This window comes from Trypanosoma melophagium (assembly GCF_022059095.1).
Source record: "Trypanosoma melophagium isolate St. Kilda chromosome Unknown ctg36segment0, whole genome shotgun sequence".
In the NCBI taxonomy this organism is placed as follows: Eukaryota; Euglenozoa; class Kinetoplastea; order Trypanosomatida; family Trypanosomatidae; genus Trypanosoma; species Trypanosoma melophagium.
In genome coordinates, this window is record NW_027125173.1 from 160,979 (window position 1) to 188,105 (window position 27,127).

At 41.1% G+C, this 27,127-nt stretch overlaps 13 protein-coding genes across 14 annotated transcripts; all 13 read left to right on the plus strand.

Moving 5' to 3' along the window:
* Positions 1 to 81: 81 nt before the first annotated feature.
* Positions 82 to 645, plus strand: LSM04_001361 (uncharacterized protein; the record flags this gene model as incomplete). The annotated part of the gene is made up of 1 exon (XM_067330688.1): positions 82 to 645. The coding sequence occupies one exon, from the start codon at positions 82 to 84 to the stop codon at positions 643 to 645; it is 564 nt and encodes a 187-aa protein (XP_067188505.1).
* A 584-nt stretch (positions 646 to 1,229) lies between these two features.
* LSM04_008657 (Ribonucleotide reductase large subunit) lies at positions 1,230 to 3,605 on the plus strand (the record flags this gene model as incomplete). Its single annotated transcript, XM_067330689.1, has 1 exon — positions 1,230 to 3,605. One exon carries the CDS (start codon positions 1,230 to 1,232, stop codon positions 3,603 to 3,605), a length of 2,376 nt encoding a protein of 791 aa, XP_067188581.1.
* A 996-nt stretch (positions 3,606 to 4,601) lies between these two features.
* LSM04_006746 (uncharacterized protein) lies at positions 4,602 to 5,525 on the plus strand (the record flags this gene model as incomplete). The annotated part of the gene is made up of 1 exon (XM_067330690.1): positions 4,602 to 5,525. One exon carries the CDS (start codon positions 4,602 to 4,604, stop codon positions 5,523 to 5,525), a length of 924 nt encoding a protein of 307 aa, XP_067188563.1.
* An 887-nt stretch (positions 5,526 to 6,412) lies between these two features.
* On the plus strand, positions 6,413 to 8,035 carry LSM04_006524 (Endonuclease/exonuclease/phosphatase; the record flags this gene model as incomplete). The annotated part of the gene is made up of 1 exon (XM_067330691.1): positions 6,413 to 8,035. The coding sequence occupies one exon, from the start codon at positions 6,413 to 6,415 to the stop codon at positions 8,033 to 8,035; it is 1,623 nt and encodes a 540-aa protein (XP_067188557.1).
* Positions 8,036 to 9,135: 1,100 nt separating this feature from the next.
* Positions 9,136 to 9,864, plus strand: LSM04_005976 (EF-hand domain; the record flags this gene model as incomplete). Its single annotated transcript, XM_067330692.1, has 1 exon — positions 9,136 to 9,864. One exon carries the CDS (start codon positions 9,136 to 9,138, stop codon positions 9,862 to 9,864), a length of 729 nt encoding a protein of 242 aa, XP_067188551.1.
* Positions 9,865 to 10,854: 990 nt separating this feature from the next.
* On the plus strand, positions 10,855 to 11,424 carry LSM04_003883 (uncharacterized protein; the record flags this gene model as incomplete). Its single annotated transcript, XM_067330693.1, has 1 exon — positions 10,855 to 11,424. The coding sequence occupies one exon, from the start codon at positions 10,855 to 10,857 to the stop codon at positions 11,422 to 11,424; it is 570 nt and encodes a 189-aa protein (XP_067188527.1).
* A 559-nt stretch (positions 11,425 to 11,983) lies between these two features.
* Positions 11,984 to 13,240, plus strand: LSM04_002990 (uncharacterized protein; the record flags this gene model as incomplete). Its single annotated transcript, XM_067330694.1, has 1 exon — positions 11,984 to 13,240. The coding sequence occupies one exon, from the start codon at positions 11,984 to 11,986 to the stop codon at positions 13,238 to 13,240; it is 1,257 nt and encodes a 418-aa protein (XP_067188518.1).
* Positions 13,241 to 13,979: 739 nt separating this feature from the next.
* On the plus strand, positions 13,980 to 16,531 carry LSM04_005654 (the record flags this gene model as incomplete). 2 transcript variants are annotated; one of them, XM_067330696.1, is made up of 2 exons in its annotated part: positions 13,980 to 14,481; positions 14,871 to 16,531. In XM_067330696.1, the coding sequence occupies 2 exons, from the start codon at positions 13,980 to 13,982 to the stop codon at positions 16,529 to 16,531; spliced, it is 2,163 nt and encodes a 720-aa protein (XP_067188548.1). The 2 variants fall into 2 exon arrangements, with proteins under 2 accessions (XP_067188548.1, XP_067188549.1); XM_067330697.1 differs by lacking the exon at positions 14,871 to 16,531 and having other exon boundaries at positions 13,980 to 14,489.
* Positions 16,532 to 19,317: 2,786 nt separating this feature from the next.
* Positions 19,318 to 19,823, plus strand: LSM04_001288 (Peptidase M8; the record flags this gene model as incomplete). The annotated part of the gene is made up of 2 exons (XM_067330698.1): positions 19,318 to 19,602; positions 19,818 to 19,823. 2 exons carry the CDS (start codon positions 19,318 to 19,320, stop codon positions 19,821 to 19,823), a joined length of 291 nt encoding a protein of 96 aa, XP_067188503.1.
* Positions 19,824 to 22,910: 3,087 nt separating this feature from the next.
* LSM04_003228 (Tctex-1) lies at positions 22,911 to 23,291 on the plus strand (the record flags this gene model as incomplete). Its single annotated transcript, XM_067330699.1, has 1 exon — positions 22,911 to 23,291. The coding sequence occupies one exon, from the start codon at positions 22,911 to 22,913 to the stop codon at positions 23,289 to 23,291; it is 381 nt and encodes a 126-aa protein (XP_067188519.1).
* Positions 23,292 to 23,716: 425 nt separating this feature from the next.
* Positions 23,717 to 24,151, plus strand: LSM04_009134 (Ribosomal protein S11; the record flags this gene model as incomplete). Its single annotated transcript, XM_067330700.1, has 1 exon — positions 23,717 to 24,151. One exon carries the CDS (start codon positions 23,717 to 23,719, stop codon positions 24,149 to 24,151), a length of 435 nt encoding a protein of 144 aa, XP_067188587.1.
* Positions 24,152 to 24,656: 505 nt separating this feature from the next.
* On the plus strand, positions 24,657 to 24,986 carry LSM04_003538 (uncharacterized protein; the record flags this gene model as incomplete). Its single annotated transcript, XM_067330701.1, has 1 exon — positions 24,657 to 24,986. The coding sequence occupies one exon, from the start codon at positions 24,657 to 24,659 to the stop codon at positions 24,984 to 24,986; it is 330 nt and encodes a 109-aa protein (XP_067188523.1).
* A 555-nt stretch (positions 24,987 to 25,541) lies between these two features.
* LSM04_004108 (uncharacterized protein) lies at positions 25,542 to 26,267 on the plus strand (the record flags this gene model as incomplete). The annotated part of the gene is made up of 1 exon (XM_067330702.1): positions 25,542 to 26,267. The coding sequence occupies one exon, from the start codon at positions 25,542 to 25,544 to the stop codon at positions 26,265 to 26,267; it is 726 nt and encodes a 241-aa protein (XP_067188530.1).
* Between the last annotated feature and the right edge of the window lie 860 nt (positions 26,268 to 27,127).

Consider the following 27,127-nt stretch of genomic DNA (forward strand, 5'->3'; position numbering starts at 1 on the left):
TACGTTAGCTCGCATAAGTAACACGAGCAAAACACATATCCATATATACACATACAAACATACGGAGAGAGACCAGCAGATATGCGGCATGCTAACACAAAAAATAATAAGTCAAAGCGTATTGGTGTTGCAACGACAGAGTCTCGGAGAAAGCACATATCATTCTCGCGTGATGGCAACACAGTTCGTTTCGTAAAGCCTCCTCCACGTTCCATGAACAGCCAGTACTGGTTTACCGAGACGGAGTCGGTTGTGAAGAAAGGCATCAGCTTTGAGATTGAGCCGCACATCCATGTCTCACTGGAGGTGGGCTGCCGCATGCAACTCACCAGCGTGGCGGCCCCGCCCTCCTCCTCCTCCCCGGACGTCGCCGGAGACCCCCGCCTCAACCACAAGAAGAGAGGACGAGGGGAGCACCACAATAATAACAATAAAAATAAGGAGGGGGGGCGGGTGTTTCTGGAGATCCGGGAGGAGTTGGGGGGGCCCTCGCGGTGGCTGACGGTCGGCTCCGCGGCGGCCGGGGAGGTCTCAACGCTGCGAGTTGTTCTCCCCGCCGGCGTCTACTCCCTCCGCGCCGCCGGTGCCTCCCGCCCGCTCCTCGTCTTTGCGCAGGCGTGGGACCTCGAGACGAAACTCGACTAACGCCCAGGCTCGCAGAGAGGAAGAGGAAGATGGAGGAGAGGTTGGGGAAGAAAAGGAAAAGAAGAAAGAGAGAAAGGGGGAAGTGAGGAATGAATGGTGTGGTGCGAAGTCGTAACAACGTCTAATCGTGGTGGGGTTAGGGTGTGTGGAAACTTCTCTACGGCGTGGCGTTGCGAGAGGGTGGTGTTCGAGTGTCATGTTTTTCTCCGCAGCAATGTGGAGACGCTCAACCTATGTTTTACCTGTCTAACTAGATGCTACAGAAAGTTAAGTGAAGGAGTCTGTAATTTGAGATGATATTCCCATAATAAAATGTATTATCATTATTTTTTCTTTTTTGCTTATTTTTCTTTTTTTTTTATTTTACTTTCTTATTTCTATATCTTCCAAATACATGAAAAAAAAGAGAAGTTTGGGGGAGAAAAAAAAAAACAAAGAGTGAATTCCATATAGCCAAATAAAAGAAGAAATAAAAACAAGAAAGAAAAGAAAATCAAGTAAGAAATAGCACAGTAACAACAACAAAAAAAAGTGAAAAAAAAAAGAAAACAAGAACAACATCAACAACAAAAAAAACATAAATAATGGTGCTGAAGGTGAAAAAGCGTAATGAGACGTTGCAACCGTTCGATTCCGAAAAGGTGTACGCACGGTTGAGTCGTGTTACTACTGGGCTTGATATGGAATATATTGATCTGAAGCGTTTAACAGAAACAGTTGCTGATGGTGTATATGATGAGATTCCAACTGTGGAACTTGACAAGCTTGTCGCTGAGACAGCGGCATATTCCGTGACAAAACATCCACACTACGGTCTTATGGGAGGACGTCTTTGTGTCACAGCACTACATAAAGTGACAAATTCATCTGTTCTTGAAACATTTTCTATCCTGTACAAACATATAGCTCATGGTACAGGACGTCATGCACCACTTATTTCAGACGCAGTGTGGGATATTGTACAAAGACGACACGAAGAATTACAAAAAATTATTGATTACGAACGTGATATGCGTTTTGAATTTTTTGGATACCGAACTTTAGAGAGATCTTACTTACTTCGTGTTGAAAGGGCACGTGGAGAAATGGATATTGTAGAACGACCACAGCATATGTTTCTCCGTGTAGCTTTGGGTATACATGGTGAGAATTTGGATCGTGTAAAGGAAACATATGATTTAATGTCTAAAGGATTTTTTACACATGCCACTCCAACATTATTTAATTCTGGTACACCATATCCACAAATGAGTTCATGTTTCCTTGTTGCAATGCAGGAAGATAGTATTGAGGGAATTTATGATACACTTAAACAATGTGCTGTTATCAGTAAGATGGCTGGTGGTATTGGTGTTCATGTTCATAACATTCGTTCCGCTGGAAGCTATATTGCGGGAACTAATGGAACATCAAATGGACTTGTACCGATGCTTCGTGTGTGGAATAACACTGCTCGTTATGTTGATCAGGGTGGTGGTAAACGCAAAGGTGCTTTCGCTATTTATCTTGAACCTTGGCATGGAGATATCTTTAACTTCCTTTTATTAAAGAAGAATACTGGAAAGGAAGATCAACGTGCACGTGACCTCTTTTATGCTTTATGGATTCCTGATTTATTTATGGAACGTGTGGAAAAACGTGATAAGTGGACACTCATGGATCCAAATACAGCACCAGGATTGAGTGACTGTTATGGTGAAGAATTTAATGCGTTATATGAACGTTATGAAAAGGAAGGACGAGGTGTTAAAACAATCCAAGCACAGGATTTGTGGTTTGCTATACTTGAATCACAAATGGAAACTGGAGTTCCTTTTATGCTCTATAAAGATGCATGCAATAAGAAATCAAATCAAAAAAATATTGGTGTAATCAAATGTTCTAATCTATGCACAGAAATTATGGAATATTCATCTAAAGAAGAAATTGCAGTATGTAACCTTGCTTCTATTGCTCTTCCTCGTTTTATTGATGAAGAAAAAAATGATTTTAATCATCAACGACTATATGAGGTAACAAAAATTGTGACGAGGAATTTGAACAAAGTTATTGATATGAATTACTATCCATTACCAGAAGCACGTAACAGTAATATGCGTAATCGACCTATCGGTATTGGTGTACAAGGATTGGCAGATTTATTCACAATTTTGCGACTTCCATTTACGAGCAGTAAGGCGAAAGATATGAATGAAGAAATCTTTGAAACAATTTATTACGCTGCAGTAGAAGCTAGCGTGGATCTTGCCGAAGAAGAAGGACCATATGAAAGATTTTCCGGAAGTCCTGCTTCAGAAGGTTTATTACAGTTTGATTTGTGGGGTAAAAAACCACGAAGCGGACGATGGAACTGGGATGCACTAAAAGAACGTGTTAAGAAGAGTGGTATGCGAAACTCTTTATTGTTAGCACCAATGCCAACTGCGTCAACTTCTCAAATTCTTGGTAATAATGAATGTTTTGAACCTTTTACTTCAAATATTTATGTACGTCGTGTTTTAAGTGGTGAATTTCCTGTTGTTAATAAGTACCTCGTTATGGATCTTGTCCGATGTGGTTTATGGAATGATGATATGCGAAATCAGATTATTGCATACAATGGATCTGTTCAAAATATCAAGGAAATTCCATCTGATCTTAAGGAGTTGTATAAAGTTGTTTGGGAAATTCGGCAGAGAGATTTGATTGATATGGCGGCAGACCGTGGAAAATATGTTGATCAGAGTCAAAGTTTAAATCTATTTTTGGAAAAACCAACGTCTAGCCAGCTGACATCTATGCACTTCTACACGTGGAAATCTGGTTTGAAGACTGGTATGTATTACTTGCGTAGCAAGCCTGCTGCGGATGCCATCAAGTTTACCCTTGACCCCAAAACACTAAAGGAGATTAAAAACAGTGGTGGATCCACTCCAACTTCATCAAGACAGGAGGATGAGTGTCTGAGTTGTGGTTCTTGATACATTTATTCAACTGAGGAACCTCTTTCTTTGTACACTTGCTTTGGGATGTAATGAAAATAATTCTCCCCCCTCTCTCTCTCTTTTTATGAGTAGAGATGCCCTGTTACAGAAGAAAGAGAAAAAGAAGTAAATAAAAATAGGGGCAAAAAGAATAGATCAACTTTTCCTTTTTATTATTGTTATTATTTGGTAATGTGAAACCAATTTCTTTTCCTCCACTAAAAGTCTATAGATAATTTTTTGCATGATGCAAATTACTATTTCCCACCCTTGTGTTTTTTTTTCCGTTATATTTATGTGTCTTCAATTGAACTGTATTCGTGGTTTTTTACTCACGATAGAGTTATGAATGTGTGTCTGGGACTTTTTTTTCTCCTCTGGTTTCGTCCCGGAATGTCCTTCAGCATTTGAGGGAAATAAAGGATCCATCTACGTTTTTTCTACGAGGCTGGGGATTTCTTTTTTTTTTTTTTTGGTTATTGTCTATAGACTCCCATTATCAGATTTCTAAGAGGTCATTTGAATGAGTTCTCTTTTTTTTCTGTTTTATAAGATTGGGATTAAGATAGAGGAGATTCTGTGTGTGTCCACGTTGCAAATCATTATTAACCGGGTTTCTTTTTTTCTTGCGTTTCCTTTTTTTTTTTGGTGTACTGTGTCTTGGTATAGTGTCTATTGTTTCCTTACTTTCTCTTCTTTCAAAGCATTTTCTTTTTTTCTCCGTTTTTTTTTTTTTTTTCCTTTCTCTTGAATGGTTTGTCATTTTGCATTTTTGCTTGTATGACGAAGCATTAGTGATAGTATTTTTTCTTTCGTTTTGTCCTTGATAGTACAGTAACTTTTTTTTTAGCTTTGCTTTGTATCATTTCTTTTAGAGGCACCATTTCCTTTATTGGTGCTACTGCTGCAGTTAAGGGGACGAGGCGTTAGCAAAAAGAAAGAAAAAACCGCTGAAACTATTGACTGACTGATAGATTTGACTGCTGTCGTCCCATGGTGGTGACTAACGCTGCTGCTGATAGTGCAGCCGTACGCCGTCTTGAAGAGGAATTGCAGCAACACGTGTTAGTGCTTGAGGCCGAGCGGGCACGTCTGGCTGAATTGCAGGGCGGTGGCAGCAGTAGAGGCAGCAGCCCCACTCCCCATCGCTATTCCCATCATAGTAACGACCACAGCCACAATGACGATAACAGCAGCAACGCGGGTGGGTTGAGCCCCCGGCGGAGTTCGGTGGCGAACGGCGAAAGTCTCGCAGCGGTGCGGCGGCGGCTCCTGGCGAAGAACGCGGCGCTGCGGCAGGCGCTCCTGCGAATCCGGCGGGCCGAACGGTCCCTCGCCCACGACCCGCAGCTGCTGGAGATCCGCAACAAGACGGTGGCGACGCAGCGGGAGGCGGCGGAGCTCGCGGAGGAGGTGCGGACCCTCGAGAATGTGCGGCGGCAGTGGCGGCGGGGGATGGCGCAGGTGCGGGCGGGGGAGCGGTCGGTGTCGGCGATACGCGGCCGGCAGTATGAGGAGCAACTGCAGATGCGGGAAAAACTGCGGAGTCTCACAGAGGAGCTGCGGCTGCTGGAGAAGCGGGATATTCAGCTGCATGAGCAATTCGCCGCACTGCAGCAGCAGGTGGTGCTGAATGTTACAGAAAAGGAAGTCACCGCACTAAGGGAGGAGTGTGAAGAGCAGAAGAGAACAATAGAAAATCTTCAGAAAAAACGGGAGGAGTTGCGGATACTTCATACCGATTTAATGGATGAAAATAGACGTCTGAAATTTAAAGAGGGAAGAGCAAAAGCAAAGATGGAGAAGGATATTGAAGATCTGAAGATTCTTCTACGGCAGCGTGATGAAGAACTAGGAGAGTTGTATCGCAGCCTTGGGCGAGGACGAGGGCGAGGGTATAGTAAACCTCATCATTAGGGTCACTGCTGAATAGTGGTCTAAACGAAAGAAGTAAAAAAAAAAAAAACGGGAAAGTGAAGGATCCGAGAAGAGGAAAAAAGAAATAAACGGAAAGGGAAGGAGCAAAAAAAAAAAAAAAGAAGAATAGAAATAGACCCATCCATTTCTTTTTTTTACTCCTTTCTTTGCTGATATGTTTTGTTATCCTCTCCAAATTATATATGTGTATATGTGTGAGTGCATCTTTATGTCTGTGTTTACTATCTTTCTATCTCTCCTTGTTTCCGTATCCGTTGCTTTGCAATGTAAGAGTTGTTGAAAATTCTTTTTTTTTTTCATTCATTGGCAATGTTTTGTCATTTCTGCTTTCGTCTCTACGTTGGTGGAACTACAAGAGTCATTTCTTTGTTTTTTTTTTTCCAGCCGTAGATATAGATACTTTGATTCAATAGTATTTTCTTTGTCCCTTGAACTGTTATTCCATTGTGTTTCTGTTTTTTGTTCCTGATTGTGCTTTAATCTTCACTTTCTCTTGTTTTTTCCGCACATATGCCTATCACCAGCCTTGTCAGGGAGGTCGTACTACAGAGAAGGCAGAATAATAAGAAAAAAAAAAAACGTGAGAACCGTGTGTGCACTGGGGGAGGGAGGGGTAAAAACACCCCCTTAATCTCAAATTGTTTCTTTTTGTTCTATTCCCTCATAAAGGGGTGTTGGAGAATTAGCAACAGCAGCACCCCAGCATATACACTTATCATCAGAAAGTACCAAGTAAACCAGCAAGTCAGAGGAACATAGAAAACAAAAAAAAAAACACCACCAACCGAGTGAAAAAAGAAGAGGCAAGCAGAAGCGCAAAAGCAATATCAGTAACAACAAACATATATATATATATATATTGTTTCATGTATATAACAATGACAACTACATCTCCTACGGCAGCAGAACAACCTTCATTGGGATGTGAAAGTGAATCCAGCAACCACCCTCAACGAGGTGATTCAAAACCACCAGGACTTCTTCCATTTTTAAAAAGGACTGAGAAAACACTTCCTACTTCTTTACGGGCTATTGGTAGTTCTCATATTGAGATGGTTCGTCAACCTACTCTTTTAGAGCGTCGTGAAAAGAAACTATGTAGTGCTACTTTTCCTAGTCTAAATGCTGAAACATTACAGGATGACGGTCGTGGTGATATATCAGAGGAAAGTAGTGGTATTTCTGTTTTTCGTGGTTGGGCAAAAACTCAAATAGGTAGTAGTTTGAGTACGTCATCTGCAGATGGAATGGTAAAATTGGTGAGTTACAATATTTTAGCGCAGCGTTTCGTATCATCAGATTTATACCCACATTGTCCAACCTTTGCTCTAGCAGAGGATTACAGATGTTCTCTCTTACAAGAGGAACTCAGTAATGCTGCTCCTGATATTATAGCTTTACAGGAAGTTAGTTTAGATGTTTTTCACAAACCTGGTTTATTGGGTGATTGGTTACGATCACAATATCATGCTGTCGGAAACCATGTGGTGGTAACTGATTCTAATGGACGTCCCAGATCTTATTGTGATGATATTCCGGATCTGAGGACAGATAATACTCCTCCTTCTCATGAGGGGGTTTCTGTCTCACCAGAGGTAGAACACTACGGTGCGTCACAGAGTGACGCCGCCTCTAACGATAAGGGTTATCCGCATCATAGACGCTCTGAGATGGAGGGAGTATGCATATTTTTCCTGGAGGATCGTTTTGAATTATGTGAGGTTGCCCCTATCCGATTTAATGAAATAGCTTCTGCCGATGTTAACCTCACGGAACATGAACGTCGTAGACTACAGGTAAACTCCCATAACGTTGCCCTCATCTCTGTCCTGCGTGATCGTCGGCCGCCGCACATTGTGTATGTGGTGTGCACTGTCCATCTCATCTGGCAGCAGACGTCCTGCCAGCTCTGGCAGCTGCACCACGTCCTGCGGGCGGTGGAGGAACTCAAGCGGAAGTACGAGGCGCTGCCGAATGGCACCGTGGCGGTTGTACTCGCGGGGGACTTCAACGCGGAGCCCACCGCCCCACCGCTGCAGTTCGCCCTCGCCGGGCAGCCGCCGCCAGGCAGCGATGTGGTGCGGGGATGGCGTCTTCCAGAGAATGGCAACAGCGGCAGCAACCTTGGCAATGATAATCATTATCATAGTAAATACAGTAGTAATGGTAATAATAAAAGTAATAGTAACAATGGAGACGGTGAGGTAGCACGAAAACGATACCGCATCACAGAGAGCGTGGGGCATTCTCTTACGCTACACGACGTATATGCCGCTTACCGTGCACAGCACACGCAGTGCGTGTCCGCGGTTAATCCGTCCACAAACGGGGAGGGTAAGGTGCTGGATCATATTCTTCTCGACGAGCAGCACGTCGTGTGCACAGCTGTCCTAGAACTCTCTGGACTTATAGATCTGCCAACAAAGCACTGTCCCAGTGACCACTACCCTGTGGGGGCCATATTCGCTCCGCGTAGCTTAGTTGCATGAAAATGCAGGTGAATTGAGCGCTGCAGAGAGGAATAAATGAATGCAAATAAAAATAAGAAAAAAAAGGGAGAAAAATCATATATGTGTGTGTGATATATATATATATTCGTCTATAGTGTATGTATTTATGTATGTATTCATTTGTGCATTTGACTCCGTGTGTCTTTTTTTTTTTTTTGAGAAGCATTATTTCTGCTGTTTTTTTTTTTTCCTATATATATATATATATATATATATATATATATATTGTGAACGTCACTTTATGTACCTTACTTACACATTCTTTTTTCCTTCGTTTATAGCTAATATTGAGGCGGAATAGGGACCAAACCGGTACAACTGGTAGTTTCTATCTGTTCTTTCCCTCTTCAATGGAGTTTTCTTTTTTTTATGGCTTCTTCTTTCCCCTCTGTATTCCTTCATCATATGCCCCACTTACTGTTTTGTTTTCCTTTCTTTCTACGGCGACCAATAATTACAACTACAAATGAGACAAAAAAAGTGGGGGAAGGAATAAGAATGGGAAAAAAGAAAAAAAAGGAAAGGAATCAATTCGGGGAGGGAAATTGAAAGTAAATGAAAGAAATAAATTGCTCACTCTCCTTGAGGCACTAGAGATGAGTGGGCTTTTTGAAAACTATGTGCTCATTGATCGGTGGAGAAAGTAATACAGATAAATGACGGGAAAAAGAATTAAATAAGGTGACGCATATTTGTTATATATTATATGTCATAGAATATATAATATATAATTTTTATAGATTTTTTTTATTTTTAAACGGAGGATGAGTCTGAAAAAAAAAGAAAAAAAAGAAGTGAATGTGTTTCTGTTGGAGAAACTGTGTAGTTGAGTTTTTTTTCCCATTTTCTGTTTTCCTTGTATATTTTACCTCTATATTTTGGGGCATCTTTCTAGCTCTGAGTTTGGATACGTTTTCTTCCAAATTATGTTTCTTTCTCTCCTTTTTTTATCTTTTTTTTTGCTGTGTATTTTTTATATTGTTGTTTTTATTTATTTATTATTATTTTGGCCTCTGATTTTCTAAAGAGTCTAGGTCAACGAGGAATAGGTGTATACATTCATTCATTCGTTCTTGCAAATGGCACCCAATAATGCACAATCACCGGGGTCAATCCAAGATCAACGACTGAACACGAAGGATTTGGAAAATGCACTCGATCTTGCCTTTTCATTTGGTAAGCCACGGAATGAAGATAATACGTTTAAGGTGTTTGAATATCTTTTTGATGCACGAGATGCCTTATTTAACCTTTTTAATTCCAATCAACAATTCCAAAAATTTATGGCAAGTGATATTGGGATTCGTATCAATGCTCAAATACTGAAGGCACTCGACGCTGACGGAGATGGACGTCTCACACCACGTGATTTTCAAATCATGTATGACCGTGATCTCAAGAATTTGCTTCGACGTAATGAGAGTGTATTGAATGAAGTTCTTCCTCTTGCTGGGCAATGTGTTTTTGGCTTTACTGTGGGTTATTTTGCTGGTCAACTGGCACACCGTTTGTATCGCAGTAAGTTTATTATACTCTCTACCGGTGTAGCAGCGTACAGTGCACTTCAGTATATGGCACAGAAAAACTTTGTTAACCAAAAGGTGTTAGAAAAGGCATTTCAAGAAAAGTTAAAAGAACTGGCAGATGTGAACGGAGACGGGGTGTTAGATAAAAAAGATATTGATTTTTTGCTTCAGAATCGTTTACAATATGTAACTACAAAGTTGGGTCCTGGTGGTATTGCACCAGGTGCAGTTGGATACGCCACACTTGGGTTGGGTATATTAAGAGGAATGCGACGCATCTGAAGTTAACAAACTTTTCTAGCACATTACTATATAACTGTCCATATTATATATATATATATATATATATATTGCATCTGAGTACTTTTCTGTGTTTGGTGGGACGCATATACATATCCATGACTTGTTAGCTTTGATTACTTGGGACAAGGGCTTTATTTTTGTTATTGTTATTATTGCGGTTTTTCTTTTTTTCCGAAGACCAAGGAAAAAGTGATATCCTTTTTTTTTATTTACTTATTTGTTTGATCGAATGTACTTCAGTTGTATGATGTTCTTTCTATCTGGAAAGTTACAGCATGTGATTTCTGTTATGCAAGGGAAATAGGAGATGATTGAGTGCATAATGTGGCATTGGAGTTTGTGTTTTTGGTGTTTTTTTTTTTTCATTTGTTATGCGCGTCATTTAATTCTTGCTAAGAAAAAAAAAATGAAAAGGGCACCCAAGCATCAATACATTTCTGTACTGCAATTGTATTTGCCTGTTAATTTTTGCACAAACTTTTTATCAATTATGCATAGGTATTCATAGTTTTTAATGGTAGTAGACGTCTTTTTTTTTCCATTTATTATTGCTATTATTATTCATTCTGACTATGTTGTCTCAATTATGTGGTTTGGAGTGAGCTTTTTTTCTTTCTTTCATTTTATGTTTCCGGTATTTACTGAGACTTTTTTTTTGCCTTTTAACTCTTTCCAATGGTCTTTTTTTGTTATTTTGTTTGTTTTTCTATCTAATCTATTTTTGATATTCTTTTTACTTTTGCTTCTGTAAAGAGGTGGAGGTGAGAGCCCTGACAATGTCTTTTCTTCCTTTTATTTCGATTTGCGTTAATGCCCATCAACCAGCACTTGCCAAAAAAGAATAGGAAGGGGTAAGAAGAGGGTTAAGAGCCAAAACTAATTCTTCTTACAACCCCATACAACTCAAATAATATATATATATATATATATAATAATTGGCGAAGCGAAGAAAGACAGTTTTCAATAGTAATGCTGCGGATCACTGTGTTGTTGCCGGCACGTGCGATCATCAAGCGGAGTGCGCCGCAGTTGTGGGGTGCGCCGGGTGCTCCCATTATCCGTATGCGTGGTCATCACGTTGTGTGGAAGTTTCAGTCATACGATCTCATTGTCGAACACACACACAAACGCCGCAATTCTGATATACGACTGCTGCACTACCTTGGGAAACACTGTCCGCATCCACAAAAATCCCTTTGGTCTCCAGACACACCTGTTGCACAGGACAGACATCTTTTTATGCTGACTACGGTTGATATTGATGCATTTAAGTACTGGTTTGGTGTAAAGCGGTGCCGTCTCTCTATGAAACCGTGGGCACTGTTAGCAAAGTCTGGACTTCTGCCACCATCATTGCGGCAAAACTCAAAGATTATGCCTAGACCGTTGTTTGACAAGGAACAACTTATGCGTTATTATCTTGCTAATCGAAAGGATGAGTCGGTTGTGGCGCGTGAAAACTACCTCAATTATGAGAATAGTATGGTGAAGTCAGAGGAGGAACGGGCAGCTGAAAGACCTGTTGCACCGTATCTTTGAGCTTGGAAAGAAAAATTTATAGATTCTTTCTTTCCCGTTTCTTTGCTTTTCTACTTCGTTATTTGGAGGAGACATGAAATAGGACAGAGACATTTGATGATGGTTGGTGGTTGTTGGTGTATTTTAAGTTTTATTTGGATTTTTTAATGTTTATTTCTTTCCCGTGTTCTTGTTTTTTTTTTGTTGTTCTGTTCTGTTGTCGTGCAGACTCCCTTTTTTTCTTTTTTTTTATTTCTGTGTATGAGGAGACTATTCTCTTTGTTTTTTCTTTTTTCTTTTCTTTCTTATAAATAATATCTATTTACATATATATGTCTCTTATTTCTCTGTGCATTGCTGCTTGAAGGGAATAAGATCTACTAGGTAATATATCGAAGGTCCTGCGTGTCAGGAGTATCCGAAAAATAAGAGAATAGAGGCTCCATCGAATTATCTCTTTTTTTGTTTTATTTTTTTGCTATTTTTTCTTGTTTTCTGGTAAACAAAAAAAAAGAAAAAAACAAAGAATAGAATAACAGAATAAAATAAATAAAAAAGAACAGAGAGCTGGAACAAGAGAATGGAGTCCCCAATTAACCCTGCTGTCTGGAGATTTCTTTTCCACAGCACTGCTGCCGCACTCTCTGCCGCTACTCTCTTCTCGCTCTATCACGAACGGTATAATGTGGCCACTTCCCTTGACAATGTGTTTTACAATCTTAAAATGGCAAAGACAGACGAGGAAAGTACAGCCGCGATTGAAGCCATTCTCGCTAAATTAAAAGAAGAGGCTGTACAGAAGAAGGGCCTTTCACGCCTATCAGCCTTAAGAAATGGTAGCGTACTGGTGCGTCTCGCCGCACTTAGAAAGGATGGATCTAATCTGCACACTGTGAATGCGGCCATTAAGGCAGTTGTTCGTGTGTTTGGTGCCGATGCGGAGAGTCGCCGACGACTCTACATGCTTGGCGGCTATCGCACGTTATTATTGACACTCAGCGAGGCCCACCGTCAGGGACAACAGGAACTTATGGAGGAAACAGCACAGGCGCTGCAGACACTCACAAAGGTGGATGATGCGGAAGTTGTACTGGAGTCGGATGTGCCGGCAGGCGCAGAGGGGGCCTACGCCCTTGCCTGCATGCCAGCAACTGTAAAGATGTTACGTGTGTTGGATCCGAATTGCTCTATTCTCTTTTTAAATGCACTCACTGGCATCTTTGCAAATATCTGTACACTACGCGTGGGGGCAACGGCGGTGGGACGTGGTGTGGAGGGACGCAGTGGCATGTCGTACTTCCTACGCCTGCTGGAACACGGTAATCAAGCTGTGGTGGAACACTGCACTCTGACCATCCGATATCTCGCCCGTGCAGGACAAGGACACGAAGAAATCGCAGAGGAAGAAAATCTTCAGCGTATTGCGGAGAACTTAACAGTTAACGGCGATCCACGCGTTACAAATTCTATCCTTACCATTATATTGGTTATGTTTGACAGCAAATATGGCGCGAAGTTCTTTGAAAATTTGGCAATGAAAACAGATATTATTTCCAGTTTATTTGAAATTTGGTGTCGTTCTTCCGAAAAGATGTTGCGTGATCGCTCGGAAGTGTTGGTTCAGCTTCTTGCCCGTGTACCACAGTGTACGGAAGTTGTGCACAGATTCCTTGAACGGTACCGTTCTCAAATTGCGGAACGCCGCGCGAAGGATGAGGAGGCGCGACGCAAGCAATTACAGCAAATGAGACAGAGCCAGATGATGCAGCAGATGATGATGGAGAATATGGGCATGGGTGGCGGTATGGATCTTTCTATGCTTATGGGTGGTGAGTAGAATCACTGGAAACACCATGAGTAGTGATAAGTACACTGGTAGTAACATCATTACAAAAACAAAAAAAAAAACAAGAAAAAGAAACCGCCTTGCGTCACAATTAAGTATCACGAGAGCAAACAAAAAAAGACCCTCTGTGTCTTTCTGTGTGGGTGTGGATGTGTGCGAGTGATGGTGAGAGAAAGATTAGAGGGTATATATATATATATATATATATATAAGGAGGGACAGAAATTTCTTTGTTATCTTTCTTTCTTTTTCTTTCTCTCTGTTTCATTCTTTCTTTGTGTGTCTCACGCACACAACACACACGCATGCTTACGCAAATGCAAACTTGTTCTTCTAAGCAAAGACGTAACTTTTTCTCTGGTAAGTCGGAAAGAGGAGGAGAGAAGAGTAATAAAAAAAGGTAGAAAATAAGTGGAAAAGTGTAAAAAAAAAAAACCAAGATGCTTGTGTAAAATCACCAATAATTCGATCTTCTTTTTTCTATTGTTTTTTCCCCCTCTCTCTCTTCTTTTTTTTCTTCTCTTTTTTCTCCTCTCTACTGACAATCATCATTTTATTTCTTTATGATTGCATTCTAGATTTTATTTGGGGTGATGCAGGGACAATAAAACACAATGATACCTCCTGGTGATTTTACCAAGGCAGGTGACCCATCCCTGAATAATACCGCAGTGGAATTTCACGATAATTCCCAAAAGGGGCGAATAATGGAGATGCAGAAAAACGTTACATGACACTTGCGGAACACGAAGCCCGCTGGGGATTTACACTTGATGAACTGCACGCAGCAACTAAAGTGGTACGTACACTCTTTCATAATCCCTCACTCTTTGTTGGAGATACGTATCTTTGTGAGAGTCGTCTGTATACCATGATTGCACGCGATCGCAAGTCTAAGCATGAAAACCGTGATGTTTATAAGGCCATTATGAGTGAGGAGAAAAGTCGTCGAAAACGTTTTAAACGTATGCAGGATATTGAGGCTATTCGCCGAACAGAGATGAAACGAGAGCGAGATGAAGCTCTTAACTCACTCATGTTGCCACCACAGCATGAACAAAAATTATTAACAGATAAAGCGACAGAATCGCGACTCCTCTGTAACCACTCAGATACTGTTGGACATAATGAAGAAGAAGAAAAACTTGATCAAAAGAAGGTTACCGATGGTTCTCTTTCTGCTAGAGATCAAAAAATTGCTCGACTAATTGGTGCATTTGAGAATTTAATTCGTCTATAACAGGCGTATGCTGTTGCTCCAGTAGAAATCAATTGGCTTACTATTTCACAGCTCTTAGCTCAAGTTTATCGCTATATCCCACACGCCTTTGGTTCACGGATGCCTCCTGCATTGCTATATGGGCCAGTTCCTGCAGGGATTTCACATATGCAAAGAAATTACTTTATATTAGCAGTGAAAGTACAAATTGCTCGTTCTTGTGCAGAATTAATAATATTGGAAGAAAACAAAGATGATAATGTTGATGTAAATAGCAAAGATTTCCCTATCGGCGACGCCAAGACATAATAATAATAATAATAATAATAATAATAATAATAATAATAATAATAAATAATAATAATAACGGTAGCTCTTCCAATTCTGTTCCCTTCACTCAAGATGTGCTAGTATTGAATTCGCCAACACTACGGAATGTCTCCTTTCTCCGGCAGTGTGGTGGTTTAAAATCTGCTTCACAAGAGGTGAATAATGCCCTTCAACATATAACCCCAGTGGTAGATGCTTTGCGTACATTCGAGCTTGTGCTTACTGAGGGTGTTATAGATGATCGATTTGTTCCTCGTAATACTGATAATACTGAAATTGCTATTTCATGGTCAGCAGATGTGTCACTAGGTTTTTTTATTGCACGAAGACTCTATTCTAAGCGAAGTTATCGAAATTGGGGTCAATCCCCTGTTGTGGTACAAACTTGCCCTCCAATCTCTGAGGATGAGGAACCTGACACTTACTGTATCTTTGATGATGTTCAGCTTTATACAGCAATGAAGTCCATACCAAAAGATGAAGTACTTCAGTTAAATCTATGGGCTGCTTGTCATACTTGTCGTGTGAGATATAATCAGTTACATCCTTATTACTACAGTCTTTGTCACCTCTGTGGAGAATACAATTTTAATAAACGATTAATGACACGAGATTTACGAGGAAAAGTAGTCTTGTTAACTGGTTGTCGAATTAAAATTGGATTTGCTATGGCCCTTTCTTTAGTTAGGTGTGGTGTATGTCTTGTAGGTACTGCACGTTTTGTACATGAAGCCTTAGCTCGCTTTCAAGAGGAAATTGACTATGAAGATTGGAAAGATCGTCTACATTTCTTTTCTCTTGATTTACAGGATATGTGGGTGGTGACACTGTTTTGTGCCTTTGTAACACAGAGGTTCCCTAAATTATTTGCTATCATTAACAATGCGGCACAGACTATAGCGCGTACAAGAGAATATAACGCCCATGTACGACAATTAGAGGAACAACCGCCTCAAGATCTTCATCATGCTCTTTATCAGGATGAGACAGCAAAAGAGTGGCATCTTTTTTTTCTTTCTCACTCATCTGTTACGATAGGAGAACCACTTAGCATAGAATGCCATCCACACGAGCAACAAGTTAGGGATACTAAAGATATTACAGTTACCACAAACGGTAATAATATTATTTCTCATACCGGGAATGAACAGCATGCACTTGTTACAACAAATTTGACTATTAATAATAGCCATTTACGCGTCTTTGACCGCTATGACACACTTGCTGAAGAGAGTGATCATCGTGAGAAAAATTCATGGGTCATGCGATTAGCTGATGTTCAGGGAAGTGAGACTGCCGAGACAATGGTTATCAATGCCCTTTTACCATTAATAATTAATAGCAAGCTAAAACGTTGTCTATTAAATCGTGAAGGGGATCCGGTACCAAATGAGGCACGTTTCATCATGAATGTTTCTGCCATGGAAGGACAGTTCTACCGCTTTAAGCAGGTAGCACACCCACACACAAACATGGTTAAAGCAGCTCTCAACATGATGACACGTACAAGTGGTGAAGACTACGCCCAAGATGGAATTTATATGAACTCTGTAGATACTGGATGGATCACGGACGAGTCACCCAAAGCAAAGAAAGAACGACGAGCAGAACAGGTATTGCTGTGTCCGCTAGATGAAGTTGATGCCGCTGCGCGTCGCTTGGATCTCATCTACACGAACAGTAAAGAGTATGGAAAGTTTTTTAAAGATTTCAAGGAGATCCCGTGGCAATGACGGTTAACTGATATTATCTTATGGCTAGGTACATAAAATTACCAAACTGAACGCATAATGAAAACAAGTGAAGGATAATAAAGGTGTAAAAAGGAAGGAATCAAAGAACTAAATAACTCCTACCTTTGACACTTAACATAGTTTAAATCTGAGAAACAGGGGTTTTCTTTTGGAGTTGGAGGTGAAAGTAGTACAATTTCATCATGTACATCTGTATTATCAATACAGGAGAAGAACAGAGAGCAATCCTTACGCGCGTTAATAACAACGAATACAACGAGATACATGGTATTGGAGAGTACAATCAAGTAATTCTTTTTTATATTTAGTATTTTTTACTACTAAAAGTAAAAATAATAACAATAAAATAATTAAAAATCCAACTCAGCTAACGATACGATCAAACTAGACCCTTGCAGCGATACAATTCTACACATACTGCTATGCACGTATATATATATACATATATCAATTATTATTGGGAGTCTCAAGCAGAATTACAACCAGAGTCTTTTACGTGTATAGTTAATGACATCTCAGAGTCGTCATATTTTCTGTCATATTCATTCCTCGAATCGAAGCAGGTAACTCCTATAAGAAACCAATTTACCATGAAGAACACATTTTACCAAAAAAAAAAAACTCACTCCCTGAGAGAATACTAAACACTGGAAACATTAAAAACTTTTTAAAACTTCAAAAGGCCATCACACACAAGAAAAAGTCTGTTATCACATAACAACGAATTTTTCTTCATACTACGAAAACTTGAAGAGAAGGTATGAGAAATCAACGTGTGAAGTCAATACATGTCATACCATTGTTAAGAATAATCAACAATAATGATTTTGTTCTCAGCATTTGCTATACATTAGAACGAACAACCCACCAACACCTCTTCAACATACAAACGTTTTAAATAACAACGAAAAAGAAAAGATTGAAAAAGGAGTACTACTACTATTATTACTTCCCTCGTGCCCCTTGTAAGTGTCAACATTCGCTTACGCAAGCCTCGTGTGACGGTGCTAAGCCAGACGCAAAGAATTGTTGTTTCTCTTCCTTCTTCTTTGAACTCTTAATTAGACAATCGTCGTAAAGCGTTAGAAGGCTTATCCACAGATATACACACATAGTATTTGGACATGCTTGACAGAGTGCACCTTCATATGGGCAGTAGGGTTCCCGTGCCTTTGCCGCACTCTTTTCTCTTTCCCTCTCCCTCTCTCTCTGTCTTTTCCGGCCCATCTAGCCCTCAGTTTTCGTGTTCTACTGCTGCGGTATTGTTTTGTGAGATGTGATGCTACACCGAGTGCACCTGACACCTCTTCGGACGAATTTCCGTGACGAACGAGCATTTGCTATAGTTATCCCTGGCTGATCTCCAAATACCCCTATCAAAATATGATGCAAAAAGCTAATGTGCACATGACACCTCTAGTCTGAGCCATGCCGTGACGCAAGCACACGTTCAAGTTATCCCTGGCTGAAACACTTTCTCTTCTCTCTTTCCCTTCCCCGTTCCCACTCTGACCCTGACGCTCACAGCACACTCCATGCATACTGCCTGTATACACATATTTGCAGCGATGATGTTTCTTACGTTTCACTCTTGTCGGACGTGACCATGTGACGATACCAGTCTGCACAAGCAGCATCCACTGACGCTATTTTTGCACTTCCTGTCTACCCCCCTCGGCTGCCGCAGCGAATGATGATCTCCAAGGAAAGAGCCGTCTTACTCCCGCCTCGGATGAAAAACAGTCCCCGGAGACCGCCAGCACAACGCTGCGTCCTCTCCCAGTCTGATGCTCTGCAGCCACGCTCTCCTCTCTTCCTTTCTTCCTCTCTCCCTCTCTCTCTCTCTCTCTGTCTTTTCCGGCCCATCCAGCCCTCAGTTTTCGTGTTCTACTGCTGCGGTATTGTTTTGTGAGATGTGATGCTACACCGAGTGCACCTGACACCTCTTCGGACGAATTTCCGTGACGAACGAGCATTTGCTATAGTTATCCCTGGCTGATCTCCAAATACCCCTATCAAAATATGATGCAAAAAGCTAATGTGCACATGACACCTCTAGTCTGAGCCATGCCGTGACGCAAGCACACGTTCAAGTTATCCCTGGCTGAAACACTTTCTCTTCTCTCTTTCCCTTCCCCGTTCCCACTCTGACCCTGACGCTCACAGCACACTCCATGCATACTGCCTGTATACACATATTTGCAGCGATGATGTTTCTTACGTTTCACTCTTGTCGGACGTGACCATGTGACGATACCAGTCTGCACAAGCAGCATCCACTGACGGTACCGAGGCGCAGCGCTCCTTTTTAGGGTGCGCTTCTTAGAGAGGGGCAGATGCTGTGGAACATGAACACTCCTATGGATGATGAAAAAAGGGGTTAAGTGCCCCGTGATGAGTATTTCACTATTTTTCTCTTACAAAGGGTAAGTGATTACTTTTGTTGTTGTTGTTGTTGTTGTTGTTGTTGTTTTAATGCTGCTTTCTCTATATTTGAAGTTGTTGCCATTCGCTTGCGCAAGCCTCTTGTGACGGTGCTGTGCCAGACGCAAAGGACTGTTTGTTTTCTTCCTTCTTCTTTGAACTCTTACTTCGACAATTGTTGTAACGCTTTAGAAGGCTTATCCACAGATATACACACATAGTATTTGGACATGCCTGACAGAGTGCACCTTCATATGCGCAGTAAGTTTCTTCTTTTTTTGTATGTGTGTCTTTTGTTTCTCTGTTGTTCAGATGTTGTTGTGGTATCTGTTGGTGTGGGTATGCACTATTGCGTGTTTGAAAAAGCCATGAGCCTTGTTGGCAACGATGAAATCGCTGTTATAAGAGAACTCCCTCATAAGGGGCAGTCTTCTTTTCAGGTTTATAGTGTTGCGGATGATATTTTTAAGCCTATTCGCATTAAAGCTTTTGTAAATAATTTGGATGAACCTTCAAAGTATTGTAGCAAGGAGGGGGAAATTCGATTTGGCTTGCATAAAGTTGAAGTGGTTTGTCGAAGTGTGAGTATTCTTACTATTGAGAAGAAGAATATTATTTTGAAGCAGGTTATTCCTTCTGCAGTTAATTTGCATGCTGAACGTCTCTCGGTCCGTCCATTTAATGGACCTCTTCGAATACCAAAAACGAATATAGGAGTTTGCCAATGGTTTATAATACCTAGGGAGCACCACACTGTTGGTGTAGATGGAGGTGATTTTTTTTTGTATTTGAGTGCTATGCAGAGTGACCTTGGTATGGCATGGGCTATGCCGTGCGCGAGGCTTGAAAGTGGTCGACCAATTCTTGGTGCCATGAATCTCGATCCTATGAGTGTTTTGCCGACAAAGATTTATGCCCGTGTGGCAGCACATGAGATTGCACATGCTCTTGGGTTTAACCATCATCTTTTCAAAAGGCTTAACATGATCTCTGATATCCCAAATGTGCGTGGGAAGGCAAATGTGCGAGTTATATCCACTCAGAAAGTGAAGGAGTTTGCTGTAAAGTATTACAATTGCCCTGAGGCTCCTGGTATAGAGTTAGAAGATGAAGGTGGAAAGAGTACGTCATCTTCACACTGGGAGAGACGCAACGCTATGGAGGAGCTAATGAGTGGTGTAAGTGGAAAAGGTTATTACACCATAATGACGTTGGCAGCGTTCCATGATACGGGTTTTTTTAAAGCCAACTTTAGCATGGCTGAACCAATGAAGTGGGGCAACAATTCTGGATGCAAGTTTTTACAAAAACCTTGTATTACGAATGGTGTTCCTTCTTTCCCTGACTTATTCTGTAATTGGAACGGAAAAAAGAGTTTGCCATCTTGTACATCTGATCGTATGTCACTAGGATACTGTACACTGGATCAGTTTACTGAGGATCGACCACCTGAATACCGGTACTTCACTGATCCCAAACATGGTGGCAGTAGTTCCTTTATGGACTATTGCCCTCACATTGAGGAGGACAAGAAGAAAAGTTGCACTCATGGCACTGCAACGGATATGCAAGGAAGTTATATTGGTCCGAATTCAAGGTGTGTAAAAGGAGTGGATCTAAGGTTCACTGGCAAATCTCTTGGTGATGTGTGCGTTAATACTTTGTGTGAAAATGGAAGGCTTAAAGTTCAGTTCCACTTTGATTCCAAATGGTACCTTTGTGTTGAAAATCAACTTATAAAATCGAAAAATCTGCAATGGAGTGGTGGCATTCGCTGTCCTAAGTACACTGATGTTTGTACCAGTTTGCCTGACGTAAGTGGTTTGTTACCTCCAGTTGTTCTGCCGTTTCCATACCGTTTGACTTCAGATGATGATACTACAGGGTCATTGAAAGGGGAACGAACCGCCACTGATGGTGGAATTCTGTTACCCGGATTAAAAACTGCCAATAACAAAGTGTTTGAAAGCGGTATCGTTCTTTTATCATGTTTTTTTCCGCTTTTCTTTACGGTTTTTTTTTATATATTTGATTAACCCCACATTTAACCAGTGGTGGACAAAGAATAAAAAGAAAAAAGAAATAGAGTTTTTTTTTACCCGTAAGTTTTTAGATGACAAATAACAAGAGATTTTTTTTTAGCAAAACCACCTTATTGGGCTCTTTTTCTTCATACTACATTCTGGAACCAATAAAACAGTGTATAATAAAAATAAAAAAGTTTTTTTTTTTTTTTGCGGTGATGGAGATACCAATGAGAGAGAAACAAATGGGCTGTATTGAGTAGTTTTGCTTGATTATTGACACTAGTAATATACAGGATAGAATTGATTTTAAACCCATAACTACTGTTTTTTTTTTTTTTCTGGGGGGCCACCACGCGGATAATGTACGAATGGTAAATAAATTTCTAGGAATTACGTAGGTGGTGAGGCATGGATTTTTTTTTTCTTCTCTCTCTCTGCGTTGCCCCGGTGGCTAGTTCCAATTCCCACCGCAGGAGGATATAGTTGTTGGTGTCTCGCGGGTCGGTGCTTCACCCCAGCAACGACCAAAGAAGGTGAAAAGTGTAAAAAGAAGCCGCTGCTGGTAGTCCACTGGTGCACGGCAACAGGACCTCCTTGGACTATGATTTTGCACGGGTACGACGCAGACGCTCCCAGAACTGTAAGGCGTTTGGGGCTTACCAACCAGCAAACTCTTCAGGAGAGAGTGTTGCCAGTCCATGGTTTACCCCAAAAGAATAGGGGGTAATAGACATCGACACAACCTTACGATGGTCAAACGTCAGCAAAGGATAGCATTTCGTAATAAAGCATGTATCAAAATAAATTTTTGACTTGGGCTTTTAGGAGACCTCCTCCATGAAAATATAATGTGGTTGTTTGGTAAGCCAAATCTCCTAAATTTCTATTGTTGATTTTTGCTTGTCTGAAAAAATTCAGGTACTTGACCATTGTACCTGCAAAGTATAGAGAATCATCATTATCAGCGTCAGTGCCACCCTCTGCAGTACATGGTGTCAGCAATTCTCCACCCGACACTGCTGGTACTGATGTTTATTCGTCGTCTGCACAAAACCAAGGGTGTGAGCTACAGGAGGGTTGAGTGGAGACAACCAGAATAAACTTCTGGTGGGGGCAGAAGGAGGTCGCGCGCTGGGTTGGTATTGATGGCTGCTCTGCAGTGTATTCTCTCTCCCACGCTCTGCTTCTTGTCCTGACTCTTGCAGTGACAGCGTCGTTGTGAGGGATGCTTTTGGAGTGCACGTGTGGCAAGTCAAGCCGATGGGTGTTTCTCAATGGATCTCTTCCCCGAAATATGCACAGAGAGAGAGTGTGTGTTTTTTACGGCGACACTAAACCATCCGACATGATTCCTTTTTATATGATGCTTCTAAGGAACACACATTGTCAACCTTGCATGCATGGATCTCTTTTCTGCGTAGTTAAAGGTAGTGCTTGCTGATTGGCGCTGTTTTGCAGTCCATTCTTTTTTTTCGGCTAAACTGGTAAATTGAAATTCTTATTTGTGCCAACAGCATTGGACTAATTGGGCAAATTTGTGTGTAATGAATAATACTGTTTTTTTTTTTTTGCTTTGGTCTTCGCTAACAAGGTCATTTCTTTCTGTATGGAAAGGAGGATAAATATATTTTGAGGAAACATTTTGTAATGGAAAAACTTGTTAATATAACTTTGGACATATATGTGGCTTCATCCTTTTTTTATTTCTTAATTTTTTTATCCATGCGTGAGTTGGGAGGATGCTTTTGGTGTAAGAATTTTTTCTTTTTATTTGCATCAAGTGTTGCATTTTTATTAGATTTTTTTTCCTGTTTCTTCTTGTGTATGTTTGGACTTTGAGATAAGTATTTTTTTTTTTTTTCGTCATATTCTCTTTTGTGTGAAGTAATAAAAAAATATATACAGGTATGACGAGCGAGTACTATGAGGCTGAGCGAGACCCAATCACACTGCCTCGGTCGGGTACAAAATTTCGTGTAAGTATTGTGGAGGCGGTTATCAAGGAAGTCTGCCACCAACTTGTTGGCGAGCAACGTCCCTATGTATATGATGAGGTTCAACCTCTAATTAAGGAGATCTGTAGCGAGATACAGCAGCGTGTTGTAAGGCTTGGGTATGAAAGATACAAGCTTGTTACGCATGTTACCATCGTAGAAGCTGCCCACCAAGGAATTCGCATAGCATCTCGTGGACTTTGGGATCCTGTCACGGATGGTTATGCAACGTACACGCATTCCACGGAAACCATGCATGTGAATGTTATCCTTTATGCACTGTATTGGGAATGAAACTTTCAGCCGACATGGCGACTGTCTGGGTTTTGTTGTTTTTTGCGTATTCTGTAGATTCTATGGGAAAGTTAAAGGCCTGTGCTGAAGAAATACCTGTATTGATGGTTTGTATGACTCGGGTACGTGATGTGCGTAACGCCTACACCATGGAAGTTGTATGTGTCTGTGTGCGTGTGTGTATAAGGATTGATGTATAGATGAGAAAATATATATATATATTCACTTACACGAGTGTGTATTTTTCTGTACTTCACGAATATTGTGTGGTATTTATAGTTATTCTACTTGGATTGTTTCTCTTTGACTGTGATTATTTTATTTTTATTTTCATGTTTTTCCTTTTATATCTTTCTCTTTTCTTTGTTCTTTTTTTTTGTCTCCTTGCAATTCATTCATAAGAAGGTGAAAAAGGACCCGTAACCATGTCAAGGAAGCAGGAAGTGAAGTTCTACGGCTCTAGCGCCGCTAAGGATGAGCTGGTGTACGGCGTTGTGCACATCTACGCCTCCTTCAACGACACCTTCGTGCACGTGACGGACATATCCGGCCGCGAGACCTTCTGCAAGGTGACTGGCGGTATGAAGGTGAAGGCAGACCGCGATGAGAGCTCCCCGTACGCCGCCATGATGGCCGCGCAGGACGTCGTCGCCCGCTGCCGCGAGTGCGGCATCAACGCCCTGCACGTGAAGATGCGTGCGACGGGTGGTGTTGGCACAAAGAGCCCCGGACCCGGTGCTCAGGCCGCCCTCCGTGCTCTTGCCCGCGCCGGCATGAAGATTGGTCGCATTGAGGACGTCACACCCATCCCAACAGACTCCACACGCCGCAAGGGTTCCCGCCGTGGTCGTCGTCTGTAAGAGGAGGGAACACGCACGATGATGGAAAGAAAGCACGGGGCGGGGAGTGCTGAGGAAGTGGTTTGTTGCATCGGCAGGGAATGGCGTGGTTGCGATACATCACCTTTCTGCTGGGATTTTTTCTCGTTTCTGTTTTTTCATGTTTTCTGTGATTAAAAATTTTTTTAGTTTTGATGGATGGGGTTTTTGGTTGGCTATCAACTGCTTCCCTCAATTGTTGTTCAGCATGTCTCTCTCTTCATTACTGAAGGATAGCCTTTTCTCTCCCTATTTATTGTTTTTTTTTTTATATAGGTGACGATAGTAGTAGTGGTGGAGGTTCGTGCCGTTGCTGCTGCTGTTGTTGTTTTTTTTTCCTGTAGGTGTGCCTTCTGTAGGGGAAATAGAAGAAGGATAATTAAATAAAGGAAAGTAAGTCAATTGTAGGTAAATTGACAACTTTTCTTTAAGAAAGTTGTCCTTTGTCTAATATCTTTCTTCACATTTGTACCTCCTTTCTTTTGCAATGAGTGGGAACGTAAAGTTCAACGCCGTTGCCCCCGCGCTTGTGAAGAAGAAATCTGAGAAGGCACAGTTAATTCTTCCTCATGACTTTCTTCTTAGTCTGCATGGTAGACGCATACTTGTGTTCTTGTCGTACAAGGATCACGAATTAGAAGGCCGACTCACGGCAATTGATGCTGATAAAGGGGATATTTTTCTTGAGGAAGTGGTGCACTATGTGTGGAGCCGCGGCGTTGGGCAACATGGAAAGGAAGGCACACGAGAAGAAGTGCGGCAATGCAAAAGTGCAATGGTTAACAGTCGTTACATTGAGATGATCGCACCTGCCTGAGTAGTTGGACTTACAAGAATAAGAAATTTTTTTATTTGCTGAGGAGTGAATGAATAGGTGAGCTGTTGTGGTTTTGCTGCTGTTGTTGTTGTGCAGAGGACATTTTTTTGTGACTTGTTCCTTCGTTGTTTTTGTTGTAGACAAATAATGATGATACAGAGATAAACAGGTAATTGGGTAATTAGAGTATTTGTGGCTGGAATTCTCGCACTTTCTCTTTATTTGTCTCTTTTGTTGTTATTTCTCTGTGTTTTCCTTTTGTTGTGGCTATTTTGTTGTTTTTCATGGTCGCTCCTTTTTCTTTTCATCGTCACTGTTCATTGCTGGTGGTGCCAGAAAACCCGTACATTGGTTTTTATCATTTTTCATTGTTATTGTTATTATTATTATTATTTTATCGCCCTTTCTCCTTCCCATTAAATTACTTATCTAATAGTAGGGAGAGGAAACCAAAGAAAACAATAGCAAAAAAAAGGGAAATCAGAGTAGTGAGTAGGAACAATAGGAATAGAAAGAAAATAAAAAAAAAGAAAACCACCTTGTTATCAGCAGAAAATGTCTCGCACAGCCTCAAAGATGTGCGGAGGCATGGCCCGCGCCAATGTTGTGGATCATGGGGTGTACGTAAAGCCGATGACACACAATCCATATATTGCGACTGTCCATGATGGTGTTAGCACTGGCTATCTTGAGGGATTCTCACCAAAACCGCTGCATTGGCTTTACCGCTTTCGCTACAATCTTCTACCACAGGGGTTTGCAACGGGATTCTTCTCCCGTAACCCGTATGGCCGCTATGTCCACTGGCTGGAGGTGAGTACGATTGAAAAGATGCGTTTACAGGCGTGCACTATGGAGGCGATGCCTGCGCGTGTACTTACTACTATTGTTTTGTTGTACACACTGTGGTTCAGCTACCGTCTCGCTTTTCTGCATCCTGATATTACGCTCTACAACGTTGGTCTGTGGACCACAAAGCCGTGGATTGCCGCCCAGCGCTTTAACAAGAAGCAAGAGCTGGATCAGCCAGTCTACCGCTGGGTACACCGTGCACCAGAGTACTACATCACTGACCCAGGCCGTGAGATCGCCAAGCTCGGTGTATCGGCTAATGACCCGTGGTTGGAGTATGTTAAGTCTATTGGACGTTCGGATGAACTTCTCTTGACAACACGCGACAAGAACTACGGTGTGGGTGGTAGGGGTAAGATAATGCCACTTGAAATTCCACATGAAGAGAAGAGCGGTCACAGTCCCGGACCCCTGCCTACCCTCCGTTAGAAACTAGTAGTAGCAGAAGGAATGTAAGTGAATTTGCTCGGAGCAGGTATATCTCTTTTTTTTGTTTTGTTATTACAAAGACGTTATTCACGTTAGTAGGTTTGGAGACTCGTTAAACGTCCAGATGCAAGTTTTATGGATGGATGCAAAACGTGAAGGTGTTTTTGACAATCAAAATGGAAGGAGGACAGGAAAGGGGAAAAAAATTGAAAAGGGTAAAAAAGAAATTTAAAGGGGACGGAGGAATGCATACCTCACTTCCATTGTATTGAATAAATGGGGAGGAGTACGGTATTTTGGTAGCGATATATATATATATATATATATATATATATATATATATAATATAGTAGTGGTGTTTTGGTATTAGAGGAGGAGGTGTTTTTTTCTTTTTTTTTTGATTCTCTTATTCATTTTCTCTTATCACCTATGTTCGCATGAATTGTTGATAATGTGTACGTTGTGTGAATCCTTCTCTTTTCCTTTTTGCATTTTTCCGCATTTTGTCTCTTTCTGTAAAAGGAAATATATGCGTGTATATGCTTATATATATGCTGTTAGGAATACAGAGACAGACTTATGCAAAGATGCAGAGAGGTAGATGAGACTAGATAGATAGGTGTATTTTTGTTAAAACACACGTATACGTTAGGGTAATAATTAGGGGAAATGATGAGAGCAGAATGATGAAAACGGGAGAAGAGAGCAGCATTTTCTTTTTCATATGCCAACTTTTGTCTTTCTGTTTTTTCATTTCTACACAGTGCCACATACAGAGATGGACAGTCTCTGTATGTGACTCTCTGTGTATGATGTTTTTGACTCTTTTTCTTTTATTTTTCTTTTTCTTTTATATGCCC